Below are 19,836 nucleotides of genomic sequence, written 5' to 3'. Positions count from 1 at the left end.
ATCTAATTAACCTAAATATAGAATGGAGGTAGCACACAATTGATGAGTGTCTAAATTTGCAATTCTTTCGTCAAACACGTGGACACACACAAAAAATTTATTAAGAATTGATAAATAATATTAGAAAGTTGGATAGTGTATTTTGATCAAAATATTGAGTATTAAAGATTGACCATAATGTTTAAGTGTGTTCGAACAATAATAAGAAGTTAAGGAGTTAAAGATCATTGTAATAAGAAAAATAACTTTCGACCAAAATAGACATTATTATTTTCCCTATTTTTTTTTTTTTTTTTGGGAAATTTCGAGCAGCGAAATACTAGAAAATGACACATGTTCGAAAACCAACTTCTTAAATTGAAAGATATTTTCCGTCATACCAAACATACCATTAATTCATTCATCCTTTCGGACAAATTAGGTGCAGAAATAGAGAGAGAAGTTGGCTTTTCAGAGACACCTAAAGCTACATGATGTGCAGTCATGCATCATACTTGCATGAACTCAGCAGAATCTGATCTTTGTATAAGATTGTCTCTTCTTGAAACCGACTATAGAAAAAGAAGGGAGAAAAATTGGGTTCCTTAAAGGTTAAGGGTGGGGGAAGAGTAGGGAGGAGAAAAGAGAAATTTATTGGTCGTATTAATAATTTTGATTTTACTTATCGACAATTTTTAATGTCTTGTTCATTCGCAATAAAATACGTTTTTTGAGGAAAATATACTATTTTACCAATCAAGGAATAGATATCTGACATGAGAGGTTTCTGTATCCGTTTTCGCTAAGATCTCCAGATCGTAAGTCATTGTCATCTTCGCAATACTGGACTATATTTTTGTTATTTTCGAAAAGTGTACGGACAGACGTCATTTTCCCCTTTCACAATATTCTCGTGATTACGCAAGTAATTGGTTCCTTACAGGTTAAGGGTGGGGGAAGAGTAGGGAGGAGCAAAGAGAAATTTACTAGTCGTATTAATAATATTGATTTTACTTATCAACAATTTTAATATCTTGTTCATTCGCAATAAATTTATTTTCTTAGGAAAAAATACTATTTCACCAATCAAGAAATAGGTATCTAACATGATCATAGGTTTTCGTATCAGTTTCTGCAGAGATCTCCATATCGTAAGTCATTATTATCTTCGCGATACTAAACTATATTTATGTTATTTACGAAAAGTGTACGGACAGACTGTCATTTGCCCCTTTCATAATGTTCTCGTGATTACGCAAGTAATTGGTTCCTTACAGGTAAAGGTTGGGGGAAGAGTAGGGAGGAGAAAATAGAAATTTAATGGTCGTATTAATAATTCTGATTTTACATATAGATAATTTTTAGTATCTTGTTCATTCGCAATAAATATGTTTTTTGAGGAAAATATACTATTTTACAATGAATAGATATCTGACATGACATGAGAGGCTTCCGTATCCGTTTTTGCTGAGATCTCCAAGTCGTAAGTCATTATCATCTTCGCGACACTGGACTTTATTTCCAGAAAGTGTACGGTCAGACGTCATTTCCTCCTTTTACAATATTCTCATTAAGTTGTTCACGAATCAAAGTCCGAATGTTCTTTTGAAGTTTCGTTATTCTATTTCCTAAGTTAGTAACTCTCTTGAACCATCCACCATATACATTGTACATTTACATATCGACAATCTTTAATATAATAAATATATTTTTCGAGGAAAGATACTATTTCACCAATCAAGGAATAGATATCTAACATGATCATAAGGTTTCTGTATCGTTTCTGCAGAGATCTCCAATAAGTCTTTATCATCTTTGCGATACTGGACTATATTTCTATTATTTCGAAAAGTGTACGAACATACATCATTTCTTCCTTTTACAATATTCTCGTAAAATTGCTCACAAATCAAAGTGTGAATGTTCTTTTGAAGTCTCGCTATTCTATTCCCCAAGTTAAGTAACTCTCTTGAACCATCCACCATATACATTTATATATTGTTTTGGGCTAAGCTAAAAAAAAATGACTCTTTCAGTGGTGGCCCTCCGTAGATTAACCTATATAAGCCACGGCTAAAATTGCAAAAAAAAAAAAAAATTGAATACCACTTGAAGGCTTATCTACTTTGATTGCTTAGGCTAATTAATCACTTAAACCTCCCATTCCATTTGACATTATAACACCATTTTCCCTATATAGTATAATTATATTACATAGCTTGTTTTAATTGAGTAATCGAATTCATTTTTATCCATTTTGGTAATATTAATTGAATTTAGTACATAAAACACATGATGTGTTTATTAGACTATGTGAGGTCATTGCATATCTAATCATTAGCTTCAAGATATATATATATATATATATATATATATATATATATATATATATCCCTACATTTTAATGCTAAGATCTATTTATAGAAGACATTTGAAGTTAGTATTTGGAAGTGACACAACAAAATGATACCCTTTCTACTCTTAGTATCTCTTGCTATCATTCTCTTTTTTCTTCTTCCCAAAGCCAAAATAAGTAGAAATATTATTCTACCACCAGGTCCTTTAGGTTTACCATATATTGGAAATTTGCATCAATATGATAGTATAACCCCTCATATCTATTTTTGGAAACTTTCCGAAAAATATGGAAAAATCTTCTCATTAAAACATGCTTCTACTAATGTGGTAGTAGTTTCTTCAGCAAAATTAGCAAAAGAGGTAACAAAAACACAAGATTTAGCATTTTGTAGTAGACCTTCTATTTTATGCCAACAAAAATTATCTTATAATAGTCATGATATTGCACTTGCACCTTATAGTGATTATTGGAGAGAAATGAGAAAGATATGTATTGTTCATCTATTTAGTAGCAAAAAAGTTCATTCTTTTAGTCCGATTCGCGAAGATGAAGTTTCAAGAATGATTAAAAAAATATCAAAACAAGCTAAAAATTCACAAATTACCAATTTGAGTAGTATTTTGGTTTCAATAACTAGTACAATTATTTGTAGAGTTGCTTTTGGTATTAGATATGATGAAGAAGCACAAGAAAGGAGGAAATTTGATGAACTTTTGACAGAGACACAAGCATTGTTGGCAGGGTTTTTTTTCTCTGATTATTTTCCTTTTTTATTTTGGTTTGATAAAATTTCTGGAAAAATAAGTAGACTTGAGAAAAATTTCAAAGAGTTGGATGAGTTTTATGAAGGACTTATTGAGCAACATCTCAATCCCAATAGGCCAAAATCAATGGAAGGAGATATTCTTGATCTTTTGCTCCAATTAAAGAAAGAGAATTCAACTCCAATCAACATCACTTTGGACAATATAAAGGCAATTCTCATGGTAAGTGATCATTTTTGTCTAAATATATACGCTCACATTATAAAGAATTTTTACGTCATTAATCTACTATTTAATTGCTTATATTCTTTATTACCTTATACGCTGCAGATTAATTTAACGTGATGGTGTAAAACGTCGCATAAAAAAAATTTACATCATTAATCTACTATTTAATTGATTATTATCTTTATTACCTTATATTACGTTGCAGATTAATTTAACGTGATGGTGTAAAACATCGGTTTACCTAAATTAAACTCATACATAATCACAGACAGACCTCTCTATAACAGCATTTCTATATTACATCCATTCACTATAAAAGCAAAGTTTTCTAGGAACAGATTATTATGTTATGTTATAATATATGTTCTCTATAATAGCACTTCACTATAAAAGCCAAAAAATATCGGAACAAAACGAGGCTATTATAGAGAGGTTTGACTGTATGTGCATACATGCATACACAACTACTTATCTATATTTCTAATGAAGTGATATATATACTCATTTTTTTCCTCTCAATTTTATTTTTTGTAGAATATATTTGTTGCTGGAACAGACACTGTCGCGATATCATTAGTTTGGACAATGACAGCCTTGATAATGAACCCGAAAGCCATGACGAAAGTCCAAGAAGAAATAAGAAAATCAGTTGGAAAGAAAGGAATGGTAAATGAAGATGATATACAAAATTTCCACTATCTTAAAGCAGTGATAAAGGAGACATTTAGATTATATCCTCCAGCTCCAACTCTTGTGGCAAGAGAAACAATTCAAAATTCCATACTAGAAGGGTATAAAATTCCACCAAAGACTATTATTTACGTTAATTATTGGGCTATCGCGAGGGATCCTGAATACTGGGAAAATCCAGAAGAATTTATACCCGAGAGATTCTTGAATAGCAATATCGATTACAAGGGCCAAGATTTTGAGTTTATTCCATTTGGAGCGGGTAGGAGAGGTTGCCCAGGTATTTATTGTCGGATTGTATAATTTAAGGGATTATTTTTATGCATGTAAATGTTAAAAGTAATAGAAATTTATTTAAATAGCATGTTTTCAACCCATATTTTTAAAGAGTTCAGAATCTTGAATTTATAAAATTTAAATCTTGAATTCGTCTTTGCAGGTATTGCACTTGGTGTTGCAACTGTGGAGCTTATACTTTCAAATCTTCTTTATGCATTTGATTGGGAATTGCCATGTGAGATGAAGAAAGAAGACATTGACACTGATGTTTTGCCTGGAGTAACTATGCACAAGAAAAATGCCCTTTGCCTTGTCCCTAAAAATTATCTGTAGACCTTAGTCATATATGAGTTTTTGCACTTTCTTTCTGTTTAAGGTTGTGAAATTAGGGCGAAAATAAAAGAAACACCTTTAATTCTAAACTGTAAATGGTGTATTTTATGATGGACAATGAGGAACTAGCAGCGGCGTGCGGATTGCACCCGCACGCCGTGCTGCTACGTGCTTTCCTATCTTGTTTGTTACTATCACATCTATGTTATCTATGTTGTTTGTTACTATCACATCTATGTCTACACCGGCAAATGCTTCCCTTTTAAGTTCATTTTCTTTAGGGGTGGCAAACGGGCAGGGTGGGGCGGATATTGGGGGGTCGAAAACGGGTAATACAAAGAAGGATAAATTATCTGACCAAACTCATATTTAATACGGATAAAAAACGAGTTAACCGGCGGATAGTATGGAAGCCCATATTATCCATGACACTTTGAATATGATCACTTTTGGGAGAATTCCTAGGCTCCCAAACTTGAGAAACCCCCAATCTGAGACTTTACAAATATAAAAGTTAAACTCATTAGTTATCCATGGTTATTCATTTTTTAAGCGGATAATATAATTTTTATCCATATTTGACCCGTTTTTAAAAAGTTCATTATCCAAGCTATTTTTTAATGGATAATATGGGTGGATAACTGTTTTCCACTAATTTCCTTTAATAAGATTTTCCATGTAGCTCCACATAGGAAGTAGGTGTTTCGTTTATAAACAACAACAAGATCAACAACAAGCCTATATAATCCCACAAGTGAAGTCTGGGAAAGGTAGTGTCCACGCAGACCTTACCGCTACATTTAGAAGGTAGAGAGACTGTTTCCGCTAGACCCTCGGCTCGTGTTTCGTCTATAAAGAAAACGAAAAAGGAGTGTATTTTTTCCTGCCATAATAATACAGAATGCTATGGTATATCATATGAAGCAAAAGATTAAACTGCATGCAGGAGAAACCTAAGCATCTTAACATCCAAATATACATTGTAGAACCAAAGATATGACTGAGAAGCTACACAAACTCCTGCAGTTGAATCAATAATGTCTGAGGAGTTGACAGCACATAACAAGAGAGAAGTGCATAGCCGAATTTACGTACAATACACGATGAGTTCAAGAAAAAGAACAAAGAAAACTATGCGTCTTGATGTACTGAAGAGCAGCAAACAAATGGTACCCAATACGGTTTCGTCTTTCTCTTTTCCTTCTTAATGTCAACTGGATACCTCGCGGGAGAATTCCATTCTTTCTCCGCCTCCTTACTTGCGGCAGCCTGCTCAGTTGGTGCCTCCGAGCTCAGAATTGAGTTCACTGTCGTCACGGTTGTAGCCCCATTCTTCTTAGTGGCAGCAGTTTCATCTTTCTGGTTAACTGAAGGCACTTGTTTTGTGTTTGGAGATTTGGCTTCACCAAGTAGATTTTTCAATGGAGTGTGTTGCTTCCCTGTACTCCAGTTTGTTACTTTTGCAATTATCTCCTCATTCTTCTTTCTCCCTTGAGATTCATTCACCACGTTGGTAATAGAAGGGAACCACCCTGCTTTCAAAGCTTCTGTTTTTGGCTGTTGAGCGATAAGCTGTGCTTCAATCTCGGGAGCAGAAGCTTTCTTGTCGGCATTTTCTCCAGATTCAACCAATGTCATGAAAGACGGAGGCTCGTAAACATCTGACTTATCAGGATACCGCTCCTCAACTCCAGAAGTTGGTTTCTGCAAGTCACGCTCCGATTTCTCGCAAGTATCAGTTGCTTCGGCATCAGGAACAGCTGTGGACTCGGACTGGGTGGAAAGCACTGTTTTATCACAAATAGCAGAATGTATTAGATTGGAGGAAAATACATTTTCAATAACAAAAAGCAACAAAAAATTGACTTCCAATAAGCTGGTTTAATGAATCTACAAAGAAAACAGAAGTGATTATACCTGAAACAGAACCCCAGTTGGCATCCAGGCTATCGGCTCTGCTGCTCGAATTCGTTGATATATCCACTGCAGAAACCGTGTCGTTCTGTTTAATGAGCTTGTCATTACCCTCATTCAGTGAGGCTGATGAAATGACCCCAGTGGCATTCTTAACGCCATCTCCTGCATGGGAGTTATCAACAACGCGACCGTCCAAATCAGTATCGACAAGCAAACCAGCTGGCTCTTTCACATCACAATCACCGATTATTTTGGAATCCAATTCAGTTGCACTGGCAGGCTCCAACACTTTGGCATTGTTGCTAACTGTGCTGTCTAAAATTTCATCTCTGCTTTCATGCACAGTCGTGCCTGTAAGTATAGCACGGTCGTTATGTCCTCCAACAAGGCAGATAGTTTTATCAACTTCAAAAACTCCTTCTAGCTTTTCCTCAATTCTTTCTTTCGCCGTTTCACCAATTGGCTGTTCAGTTCTAGCCTTTTCATGTTCGTCATGGGTGACCATAGTTTGATTAGCAGATAAACAAGAAGTGTCTACAACGGTTGTTTCCTTGTTTGCAAGAAGCTCATTTTCTGGATTTCCACCCTTGTTCTCTTCTTCCATGCTAAAAATTGTTTCTGTCCTTTCAATTACAGGATCATCAACTTTTGTTGTTTGCCTGGCTTCTTCCTGAACAGATGAAGTAATGGTGTTCATATCTGAGTGGTCGGTTGGGGAACCTGAAGGAAGTGAATTCTTTGAAGGGTCGCCATCAGTAGAAAGAGGTTCAGGTTCAGAAGAGCCAAGATCCAATGGCAAACTAGATTTGAACTTATTGTAGTCTTTGAAGTCTTTAAGCAAGAGTTCAGCGTTGTCTGATGCAGGTAAATCTTTTGCCAACGACACCACATGCACATCTTCCCTCGCTTCCTCAGTTTTAGATGCATCAGAAAACTCCGTTTGACTACCACCATAAACTCCGTTTGAGTGGTCGGTTGGGAAACCTGAAGGAAGCGAATTCTTTGAAGGGTCGCCATCAGTAGAAAGAGGTTCAGGTTCAGAAGAGCCAAGATCCAATGGCAAACTAGATTTGAACTTATTGTAGGCTTTGAAGTCTTTAAGCAAGAGTTCAGGGTTGTCTGATGTAGGTAAATCTTTTGCCAACGACACCACATGCACATCTTCCCTCGCTTCCTCAGTTTTAGATGCATCAGAAAACTCCGTTTGACTACGACCATCTAAAAGTTGATCGGAGATTCTTGCTTTGTCCTCCTCCACCTTATCGAGTTGCTCGCACTCCTTATCTCCGCTCACATCATCCATAGCTTTAACATCAGCTTCAGACAAGTCCAGTTTCAAGTCCACAGAATCAGGATTTTCATTCTCATCATGCTGTAGTTTGCCTTCAATTGGAACACTATCTGTGGCTTGCTCATCTGCCTCAAGTAAATCAGACGGCAAGTTTAAAGGGTTTGAATTTTTCCCCTCTGCCTCCTGTATTGACTCATAACTTGCATTATTTGACGTCTTTCCATCTGTATCAGATACTGCTGATTGAGAGACTTCGACAGCAACACCGACAGCATCAACTAAACCTTCACCGGTATTAATATCTTCTAACTCCTGCAAATCACTTGGCTGCCCAGAAGACATCTGCACTTGTTTGGCTTCAATAGATTCAGTTGTATTATTCTCCTGCAGAGAAGCATCCACTGGTATCTCCGACTTAATAGGGTCGCAGTCAATCTTTGTACCGAAATATTCAGCTACTTCTGCCTGATTGATTGCACTTTCAAATGATTCGAGATTATTCACTTCAGTCGCATGTCGGGCATCATTTGAGGATCCTGAAATACCTACAACCATGAAAGTGCACCCCAAATTGGCAAAAAACACATTACATGTAATTAATGAACAAAATGCAGCTTTCAAATGTGAAGGCAGATTGCTAAACCTAAATAGCAGAACGAAAAAATCAAAGATCCTAAAATTTTAACTAATATTTCAATGCAGGACTAGTTCAGTCTGTTGAGTTCATAACATCATATTACCATTCATTAGAAAGAGCAAGTTCAAAGGATGTTCGGCAGTTCCTACCACTCCCTACCGCCCACCCAACAGAGGGACAAGACAAACTCATTGCAACAACAATAATGACCCAGTGTTATTCCCACAAGTGGGGTCTGGGGAGGGTAGGATATACGCAGTCTTACCCCTATCCTGGACGGGTAGAGAGGTTGTTTCCGATAGACCCTCAGCTAAAGAAAAGAAAACTCATTGCATGAAAGAAAAAGAAGAGAACGATGGCATGGCTAAGATATCTTCATTTTAGCATTATTCCATTCTTGATCATCGTTTCTTCCAATTTCACCGAGAAGTCTAATAGAAATTGCTTATAAAGGAAAAAATGTCCGGTAAAAACATGTTGGTTTTAGTACTACCTAAATTGCTTTAAACCTATCCTTCACTGTCTTGGTAGTTTCCTGATCACATAATTTTGGGCAAATCCAACTCCTCAAGAGCAACTCCTCCTCATGAGGACCTAAGAAACAGGCCACATGGCGATACGACAAAATTAATTTAAACCACCTTGACACAATGGAAATAAATACTTTGAAAAATTAAGCAAAGCTGTTCATAAAATAGTTAAATTACTCATAAAAACATCTACCTAACACTACCCTTTCAGTGTTTAATGTGTTTTTTTTAGTTGAATCAGTACAAGTAAACCATCTCATTTAGAATTCATCAGACGAATTCGTATACACAACTATTGTGGCTTACCAATTACCTAAAGGAGCAGAGGAAATTAATTTCCTAACAAGCGAAAAAGGAAAGTTAGATGCAGAAACAAGCTTCTAACTAGAGGAAAGAATTAAAATGGCATTATTTTGAACTTTGACCGGTTGAGGTATCTAGCTTCTACTATTTGCAGACATCAACGGACCTATCTATATAATTCTACCCACCAAGACTCCCATTCCAACTTACGCCCAAGGGTGTGGCCTAGTAGTCAATGAATTGGGTGAGAACCATGAGGTTTCGGGTTCAAATCCCAACGGAAGCAAAAAACACTAGGTGATTTCTTCGCATCTATCCAAGTCTTGGTGGATAGAGTTACTTGGTACCTATTGCTAGTGGGAGGTGGCAAGCATCCCGTGGAATTAGCCGAGATGTGTGCAAGCTGGCCCGGACACCACAGTTATCAAAAAAGAAAACTCTCATTCCAACATAAGTCATTCATAATCTAGTCCTTTGTAAAAGCCACTCTTTGTACAATACTGCAACTAACTTCACCTAATTATATGACTTCTCCTGTGGAGTTAATTCAAGAATTTATTTTATACCCAAAACCATATTCTCCAATCAAAAAGATTTGATTTTCTTAAAAGGTTCTTCTTTGAAGACACACATACTCCCCATGCCCTGTTTTCAGGAGAGCTTTCATTTGCCCTTGTTTACAGCGAGTTTGTCGTGCATGAGTTGTCATACGTGTTTTATCATTTATGACGAATATCCTCAAAGTCTAACATGTTTCATGCACTACTCGTCACAATCCCACATGAATCCCCAAGTAGGAAAAAGAAAATGACAAGAAATAAAGAATCAACTTCCCCTGAATGAGAGATTGTCTTTTCCCTACTCTGTGAAAGGTCATTTGACGACAAACACAGAATCAGGATGAAATCAGGAAAGCTTACAAACCATAATAATATATACATTGCTAAGTATAACTAGATACAGCACATTTGAGAAGCCATTGATCTAGCATAAATACCTCCAATTGAATCGGCCTTCAATAACTCATCATCAACTCTTTTCACATTCATACTCAAATTTTTGACACCCTCCGGACACTCTTCCAACCCAGGGCTAATCCCGCTATCAGAAAACTCAGTAACCGCATCAGAGTAAGTTTCATCTTCTGATCTATACGATTTGTCACTAATGCCACTAATCTCTTTAACAATTGTCTTTCCACCGATAGGACCTAAAACCAAAAAAACATGACCAACATAAAACACAAGAATTAAGCTGAAAAGAGAAATTAAACTACATACACGCAAAAGGCTCGAGATTTACTCACTTGGGGTTTGCTGATCCCCGTCCGAGTGGTGCTCGTCGTCTGAAACAGCCGAATGGGTAGAATTATCTGCTCTTTCAGATTCACTAAGCTTATATCCTTCAATTTTTCCACAGACTTTCTTGTGTGATCTTCTGTGTCTAGCACTAGGATGTGGCTTCGGAAAAGGCCACCCGCATTTATGACACAAATGCAGCCCTTGATTCTCATGCCCTGAATTTAAGAAACCTCAGTTTCACAAAAAATTATACATGAAAGTACAAAAATTAACTGAGCAACAACAACAACAACAACGACGAAGTAAAATACCACAAGTGGGGTCTGGGGAGGGCAGTTTACACAGACCTTACCCCTACCCGAGGGAGTAGAGAGGTTGTTTCCGATAGACCCTCGACTCAAGACAAAGATGAACCGAGCAAAAACAAGAAATAATGCTACAAATAATTACACCCTGAACAGTATGAACTACACATGTCTGATTATATCTATGTACATGCTTTTACGATTAAATAAAACCCCACTTCACAACTCCCAACACACACACACAAAAAAAAACAGAAATTAAACATCGAAAATTAAAAAGATTCATAGAGCAATAACAGAAAATGTTTAATAAGTATATTTAAATCAATCACTAACCAAAATTTCACACATTAATACATACACATATCTTCAAAAATCAAAAGAAAACCCCATTTCCCAACACCCAATAAACTAAAAAAGAAAAACAAAAACAAAATTCACAGAACAATTAAACATAAATGAAACTAAACATATTTTACCACACTCATACTCAAGTTGACCAAAAGTCAAGATTTTGACGAATACATGACTTGATACTACAGAAAGGCAATTAGCACAAAAAACAAAAATTACCCAACAAAGTATGAGAAATGTAGGTACTTTAGCAAAACCCTTAAAGACCCTAATCAAGAAACTCTATACAATGAAAAATAAAAACTTTAAATAAATTAAAAAAACAAGATTTCAGTAACCCAAATGAGAAAAAGAAGATATAAACCTGATGGGGTAGTAAATTTGTGATCTTGGCTTTCCATAAAGCAAGAAAATGAGTGATAAAAACAGCAAGAGAAGTGAAACCTGGAGATGAACAGGTCTATATAGTACGGACAAAAAAGGAAAAGGTTTTGTTAACTAAAAGGAGAAGAAATGTGAAAGAGAGACTTTTTTCAAGTTGGAAAAGTATATGATATTGACAAAGAGGTAGGTGTGTTTTGGGGGGGTGGGGTTTTGGGGGTGGGGGGCTGATGTGATGATAATGAATAATATTGCACCATGTGTGTGTGTGTGTGATAAAACAGTAAATTGTGATGCCTGTCTTTTAACTAGAATCCTATGCTTTGGAATATTGGGGTATGATTGAATGAGTCAAGTTGTGTGCTTGGAATGGTTGTGCATTAAGGGCATGTTTGGTACGAGGGATAATCGATAATTAATTTCGGAATTAAATTTGAGAAAATCGCGATATAACTAGTTTCGGGATCAGTTATAACGGGATTGTAGTATTTTTTTTATCCCCATGGAAGAATGGGATAACTAATTTCGGGATTACTAATCATGGGATAATTTATTTCCCAACCAAACGATCCATTTTAATAGACGAAAAAAGATAGCATGGTGTACAGGGTCCGAGGAAGGACCGCACCTTAATGGGTATGATATAGACAGTTTACCCTAATGCAAGTATTAATGGTTAATTCCGCGGCTCGAATTTGTATCATATAAGTCATATAAATACAATTTTATTTTTGCCCCCAAAGCTCCTTTTTATGCATTTAATAGACGAATGACATAAATTTATTGCAGTATTGCATATGTTAAAACACCATCAAAAGCTTATCGTTTTGTGATACCAGTAAAATTCTTCTATAATTATGAGTTAAATTTGCAGTGTTTCTGGCTTCCTATCAAAGTTTATAATATTATAAATTAATTATTGTTTTTTCCGTCTCAATTTGATTGATAAATTCAAATTTTGAGAGTTACACGAATTTTTCTTTAATTACGATTTCTTCATATGCCTTGTAAATATTTTGAAATATTATTTACTGTGACTTATAATACTTTGATGTAGTTCTTAAAAATATAAATTTTATTTTTAAAAAATTGAAGATTCTATGTTCGAATTCGAGATAAAATTGAGAGGCTGACGCTCAATATACGAAATGCGTAAAAAGAAATTGAGAGAGGAGTACAATATTTTATAGTTTCTTGATATGTGTGAGACTCTTATGGATTATTTCCTTTATCTGATATGGAAATAAAATTAAAGTAGAGGGATTTATAGATTGTTTGGGTTGTTTTGGTAAGAAATAAAGGAATACAAATTATTTATTTTGTTTGAGTTTGGTAAGAAAATTAAAAAGAAACTAAAAGTAAATGAGTTATATCATATCTGTAACAAACAATAAAAGAAGAAGAATAATATTGCAGAGAAAAGTAGAGAGAGAGAATTTTTATTAATTTGGGATGATTTACAATGGAATAAAACCCTCTATTTATAGGGAGAGGGTGACTTAGCCACCAAGTAATAAACCCTAGAATCTCTCTAAATATGGACATTCACCATAAATAAAATTCTATTTATAACACTCCCCCTTGAATGTCTATTCAATAGATAATGTGCCTCGTTAAAACCTTAACTAAAATAAAACCCAGTGGGAGAAAAACTCTAGAGAAGGAAAAAGAGTACACATATCTAATAATACGCCTTTTGGTTGCCTCGTTAAAAACCTTGCAAGGAAAACCCAGTGGGACAAAACCTTGTAATGGAAAAAGAGTACAACGCGTATTAACTCCCCCTCATGAGAGCATCACTTCAAATCCTTAAGCATTTGCATTCCAATCTTGTGCACCATCTTCAAAAGATCTTTGGTAGATATTTGATAAACAGATCAGCCATATTAACTTGAATGAATATATTGCACCTTGAAATCATCATTCTTGATAGAGATGGATTGTCTTCATAGGATCTTGTTGGAATCGTTAGTTCAATATCTTCACATAGAGGTGAAAGCTCTTGCTATCATATTATCATGCATATAGTTAGCAAGATACATTTGTGCACAAATTGCATTGAGGATGTAGTACTTCATGACCATGAATTCTATATGCTTTAAGCAATTTAAATCCTTCAGGGATTGTTAAGTTATATAAGCCATATAATAGACTTTAGATGCATATCAAGTTTTCATGTTATGCTAGACATATAAGATATCGAAAACTAATTGCACATACCATTGACTTATACTTTCAAGTGTTTGAACTACATGTTCAAAACTACATGGCTTTCATATGAAATCAATTCTATTTGAATTGTTTCTTCAGACTTAAGATCCTCATATATATATATATATATATATATATTTAGCGCTATCATAGATGTCGTCGACAAACATTTTATATCGGTTTCAATATTTTTTCATAAAGACATAACATAGAGATCTCTTCATTCATATTTTCAGGTACCTGAATCTCTCTTGAGATTTTATGAAGTGTTATGTCATGTGATCTTCTAGATCACTTGCCTCCTTTATTATGATCATTTTGATCATTTGCTCATCTTCTTTAACAAGAAGTTTATTTGAAACCGATTGTTTATGGGCACTAATGGTACGTAAATGTAACTCGTTGTTCAAACAACTACTCAGAGTTCCTAGAGCTCCTCGTAAGGCTTGTTGGAAAACCCGTTGTCGGACTTGATTAATCGCCCTTTGCTGTTCAAACTGAATCGTTTCGTTTTTGTAATTTTCTAATTGTTCCAAATTCTTATAAGTTGAATTAATCAAATTCAATTTTTCTCGTTCCGCTTTAAACGTACCATAGACTTTGTCCTTCTAGGATTTAATAAGAGCATTTGCAATGAGAATATAGTTACTTTCTTTGGGTCAGCAAATGCTTCCGACATGCATTGCAATATATTGCAGATGAATTATCTTTTATGAACTTCAAGTTCATATTATCTTATTCGAGGATGTAGATGTACACATGATAATTCATTACACGTAACTTTTTCTCAACTGTTTATCTTGTCTCCCCCTCATGTTAGAAAAACTAACTTGTTTCCTCAACTTTGAGAACTCATCTTTGTGCGTTATGGTGTTAATCAAAATATACACCGCGCATCAATAATAATAAGATGGAATTATTTGGTTCCTGACCCTGAACCACTTTGTGAGGGGAGAAATATAATATATACTTTTGTATATGACGTAATCAAACTGATATACAAAATTTTTGTTCTCATAAAGCATAGTTTAGCTATTAAGTGGAGGCACTCAATAAATTATTTTTTCTAAACCAGCTGTGATGTAAACCAACTTATCAAGATAAACTATCTTGAATAGGAAATCTGGATATTATGCTCGAAATTAAATTATTGAGCAAGTTACCTCGTACACACCAGCCAGGTTGCGGGGTTAATAATTGCACATGTAACCATCTCATAGATGCATCTTATGTGGTATACATGGCAGGTGAATGGGCCTATATTCACCTTTGATATTTCCAGAATTCATGGGATTCGATCCCAGTTTTAGTTGGTATATTAATTAATGAGAACAGACAACATAAGAGAATTCATAAAGAACTTTCTAGTTTACTCATGTGAATTTCTCCATTATTTGCACATCATGCTTAAATTGATATGGCTAAACTGATTATGCCAACTGGATACATTATCAATATCGATAAAGTTCAGGTTTACACCATGACGTGTGCAATTATCAATAAACTCCAAGTTTATTATGATATGGGTTTTTATATCAATAAACATCCACTTTATTGTGGTATTCTTTTGTTTATGTAGTACAAATTGGAGAATAAAGCGGGTAGCTTTTCACATGCATATTACCCCGCTACAAGTTGTAGTAATAGAAGATATTAAATCTTTTCTTTATTTATAGTCTCAATATAATCAACCGCTTTCGCGTATACTTTGGAAACTGAATAAGTTTCTTTGAGACTTACTACAACACAATACCTTATTGGTAATTAATTGTGTTTCTCCAAAATAGTATAATTGACTCTTGCAGAGTTCTCAATTAATTTTGTAGTACCACATAATCATCAACACCCATATGGTGAATATCTCTTTTAAAGAGAAAGTTATACCATTATGGTTATGGTCAAAATTAAATGCAAGATCTGTTTCTTGCATTACCGTTGTCTTTTAACAATCACAATGCCAAAATATTTTGGCGTACAATAGGTACGTGGCCAATGACCATTCATGCCATAATAATGACATTATTTTCTTATATCATCTCAAACCTCCTTTTAGAGGTGAGTGCGGTATATTCACTACCACTAGCACGTTCATATTCTTTGAAGAATGAATATGTATTCATAAATCAGATGTTGTCATATTCACATCATGAATGGACCATAATCATCTATATGTGCTTTACAAAATCTCATTGTCAAATCGATGACAAACATTAATTTCACAAAGTGAAGGTGAGATTTCCTTTTATTTGTTTCTTCATTTACCACAAATGATGACGATTATAATTTCGTCTATTGCCACGTCCATATCCATTGATACATTCATAGTAATAATTTTGTCTTCTTTCAGACTTATCACATACTGCTATCACATTCTCTTAAGGGAATGAGAATGGAGCAAATTCAATGGGACAAGTTTTCAATTCTTTGCCCACAATTATACATGAATTTGATCATGGCGAGGCATAGAAATTTTACCACTTCAGGTGGTTATAATTTCTTACAAACTCCATTAGAGTTATAATCAAACTTTGTTGTCTTTGCTTGTATTTAAAATCAAAATATAGAATAAAAGAGAAAAATACGGTAAAATACTTACCTTAAATCCAGAATTTAATCATGAAGGAAGTTTATGGAATAATTGAAAATCATTATGCTCAATCCCAAAGCTTCTACTCAATTGGTTAGAGTCTCGTGCTGATAACGTGTTATAAACAATAAAAGAAGAAGAAGAATATTGCAGAGAAAAGTAGAGAGAGAGAATTTTTATTGATTTGGGATGATTTACAATGGAATAAAACCCTCTATTTATAGGGAGAGGGTGACTTAGCCACCAAGTAATAAACCCTAGAATCTCTCTAAATATGGACATTCACCATAAATAAAATTCTATTTATAACAATATCAACTTTGTTGAATAATCTATTGAGAATTCAGTGCTGCTAGATTCAAGTCAAACATTTGAAACTGAAGAAGAAAATAAATTTTGTGGTAAAACTAAGAGAATTAGTCAACCATAATTATAGAACTAATACCTTTGTAGTCAATCAAAAACGCCAAATTCATATTTATATTTTATTGACTTTCGGACCATTGATGATTTATTAAAATATCTATATGAATTATGTGCGTGAATCAAATAGTAACGATTTTCCGACAAATTATATAAAAAGGGATTTTCTTATTTTCAAGAATATGATTTTCAGGAAAAAGTTTAAAATGGTAAAATGTCAAATTAATTGGTCATAGTATCAAAAATACCAGCACTTGTATTTAAGCAAGCTTGAGCATAGTTCATATATATATGAGCTTAGTCCTTAACGAGAGGGTCGAGTGCTAGAAATTGAGTCGTTTCTGTTAGGTGTTTGTCCGGTTTTTCTTACCATAATTTGTTTTTCTATATCATGAAGGAAAGGAAAATACATTTACCATAATTAGGTTTTTTCCTAGAAGGAAAATATAATTCCTCCATATTTGGCTAGTCCCTTTTCTTGTAGGAAAATGTTTGGATCGGAGCTCTATAAATTGAAATCAATCATTTTTATTCAGTAGCATCCACAATCATTTTTATGGGGTTTGGAGTCGTGTTTAGGGGGAGAACTTTATGGGACAAGTGTTAGTGTGTCACTTGTGTTTGCCTCTTCGTGAGGTTGTTCTCTCACTATTTTGTACTCTCTTTTATTTAGTGGATTGCTCATTTTCGCCGTGAATGTAAGTCAGTTGACCGAACCACGTTATATGTTTGTGTGTCTTTTGATATATTTTTCTTTTGTTGTTGGATTTATCGTCACTCAAAGTTTGTTTGCTAGCTTCCGCATGACACCTGATTTTTTCGATCCTCACAATTTCTTTGATATGAAGCGCTTGTATATTTTAAAGTGAGATTTTTTGATACAAATTCAGATTAGCCGAATTTGAAATCAAATATCAGACAACGAGTGAAAATCTTTATATATATATATATATATATATATATATATGTGTGTGTGTGTGTGAGCTTAATCGAGGAATCCAAGAGTCTAATTTCACGTATCTTTTTCAGTTATATAAGGTACAAGTACAACCACAGATGCATCAAGTTACTGTCATTTTCCTCTTTATTTTTTTTCTTTTATTTAATTGTTTATTTATTTATTTATTTTATTGAGTCTCCATTTTGGGAAGCATAAACAAGCGGACAAATAAGCAGATTCGTCGTGTCCTGGTCGGACAATTAAAATGCATTGTTATTATCCAACATAAAGTGCTGTCACATGCCTGTGACTATTATATTAATCACAATCTAATTATGTGGTTAAGCATCTTAATCTAAGTCAACAAAATCGGGTGTCAATACGGATATCTGACACCAAATGAAAACTCAAAAAAGAAAAGAAAAAATGTTTTAAGTTGGATTTTTATGGTTCGAAATTTTCAAGAGCAATTAAAAAAAAAATTGTTACATTGGCTTCCAAACACTAATCGTTTTGCAAATTGAATTTGTTAAAATACTTTTGAAAAATAGAAAGTCTTTTATTTTTTTTGGATCACTCTTACTGTTTTAATTAGCCCATTATTAGTTAAGTTAAAGTTTTAGAAAAGATAAAGAATAATTTAGAGAATCAGTCTAATTTAGGGTATTAAATATCTTTTTGTGTGTACAAAATATTAAAAATACGAATAATATGAATAGGAGGGAACCTAAAAATTGTTTTTTACCCAAATCCAAGAAGAAGAAAAAAGTTTTCCAAGTTACAAATTAAAGAAAATTTTCCTTTGACTTTTAATTAAAAAAACATTTTTTGCAAAAAGAAAGTGAATGTTTTTGCAAAACCTTTTTCTAAAATTTCGAACCAATTGCCAGTTTTCATAGACAAATATATGGACGAAGGTTTGATGGAATGAATAAGATCACTTATCCTTAATTAAAGGTTTTGATTTTACACTCTGATAATGGAAAAAAGAAAACCCCAAGAGCGAGCATTTTTCGGGAAAAAAATTTACAAGGTGCAAATCAAAATTAGTCGAGATCCTAAAGCATATAGAAAATTAAGTGGAAAACCCAAAAAAAAAAAAAAAAAAAAAAACCAATAATAGGATCCAGAAGGTGTCGATATAAAGTTACTGACAGTGGGTTTTATATTATGGACTATTATTTAATTTGAAGCATTTAGTCAACCATTATCGATAGAATCTAAGTGACAAGAGATGTTAATACCTGAATATTCAAATTACTTATATTGATTAAAATAATATACGTCTCAATTATTAATTTGATAAAAGAATTTGACAAGCAATTAACAAAGGTTTCTTTATATTGATGATTCTTGTGCAAATGACTCCATGCATGTTACAAGCATCTTTTGTTTATAACATACATGGAGACAAATTAATAATATGCTTTCAACGAACTCATGCTTTTGTCGGAGTCAGATCTTGCTTTTTTTTTTTTTTTTTTTTTTTTTTTTTTTTTTTTATAGGAGTATAATTCATTTCCGTAGTTGAAACTTTTTTTTTTTAATGATAGTGGTGTTCTATTAATGATAAATTATTTTCGTGTAAAGTTGGAGCAACGATTAGGTTATCTTCGTGTGACCTATAGGTCACAGGCAGAGGCAGAGCCAGGATTTTAAGCTAATGGGTTTGAGATTCTATTCCTTCTATGTTACTGGGTTCTAAATTAATAATTTGTACATATTCAATGAACTTTTAAAGACAAAATATAGAGTTTGGATCAAAGCTACTGGGTTCAATCGAACCCGCGTCCGAAGCTCTAGCTCCGCCCCTGGTCACCGGTTCGAGCCGTGAAATCAACCAATATGCTTGTATTAAGGTAGGCTGCCTAAGTCACACTCGGACCCTTTTTCTGACTCTGCATGAACGCGAGACGCTTCATTCACCGGACTGTCTTTTTTAGTGTTCGAGAAAAATTGTGTGCATCTTGATTATTTTACCGAGTATTTGTGTATCTTTCAGTAGCACAGGTACCGCCATACCA

The 19,836-nt window shown here is 34.1% G+C and overlaps 2 protein-coding genes across 4 annotated transcripts; one reads left to right on the top strand and one right to left on the bottom strand.

Annotated features, from left to right (window-relative positions):
• Positions 1–2,392: 2,392 nt before the first annotated feature.
• On the top strand, positions 2,393–4,811 carry LOC109216272 (cytochrome P450 83B1-like). The gene is made up of 3 exons (XM_019380418.1): positions 2,393–3,324; positions 3,865–4,300; positions 4,460–4,811. Exons 1-3 carry the CDS (start codon positions 2,443–2,445, stop codon positions 4,630–4,632), a joined length of 1,491 nt encoding a protein of 496 aa, XP_019235963.1. The 5' UTR covers positions 2,393–2,442; the 3' UTR covers positions 4,633–4,811.
• Positions 4,812–5,530: 719 nt separating this feature from the next.
• LOC109216274 lies at positions 5,531–11,809 on the bottom strand. Of its 3 annotated transcripts, XM_019380421.1 has the most exons (6): positions 11,635–11,809; positions 10,617–10,826; positions 10,308–10,520; positions 7,762–8,385; positions 6,550–7,497; positions 5,531–6,419 (listed from the first exon to the last, which is right to left on the bottom strand). In XM_019380421.1, the coding sequence occupies exons 1-6, from the start codon at positions 11,669–11,671 to the stop codon at positions 5,764–5,766; spliced, it is 2,688 nt and encodes an 895-aa protein (XP_019235966.1). In that variant the 5' UTR covers positions 11,672–11,809; the 3' UTR covers positions 5,531–5,763. The 3 variants fall into 3 exon arrangements, with proteins under 3 accessions (XP_019235966.1, XP_019235964.1, XP_019235965.1); XM_019380419.1 differs by having other exon boundaries at positions 6,550–8,385; XM_019380420.1 differs by having other exon boundaries at positions 6,550–8,376.
• Positions 11,810–19,836: the final 8,027 nt, after the last annotated feature.

The sequence above is a fragment of the Nicotiana attenuata genome, unplaced genomic scaffold (genome assembly GCF_001879085.1).
Source record: "Nicotiana attenuata strain UT unplaced genomic scaffold, NIATTr2, whole genome shotgun sequence".
Lineage (NCBI taxonomy): Eukaryota > Viridiplantae > Streptophyta > Magnoliopsida > Solanales > Solanaceae > Nicotiana > Nicotiana attenuata.
This window is presented reverse-complemented; position numbering and strand designations above follow the sequence as displayed.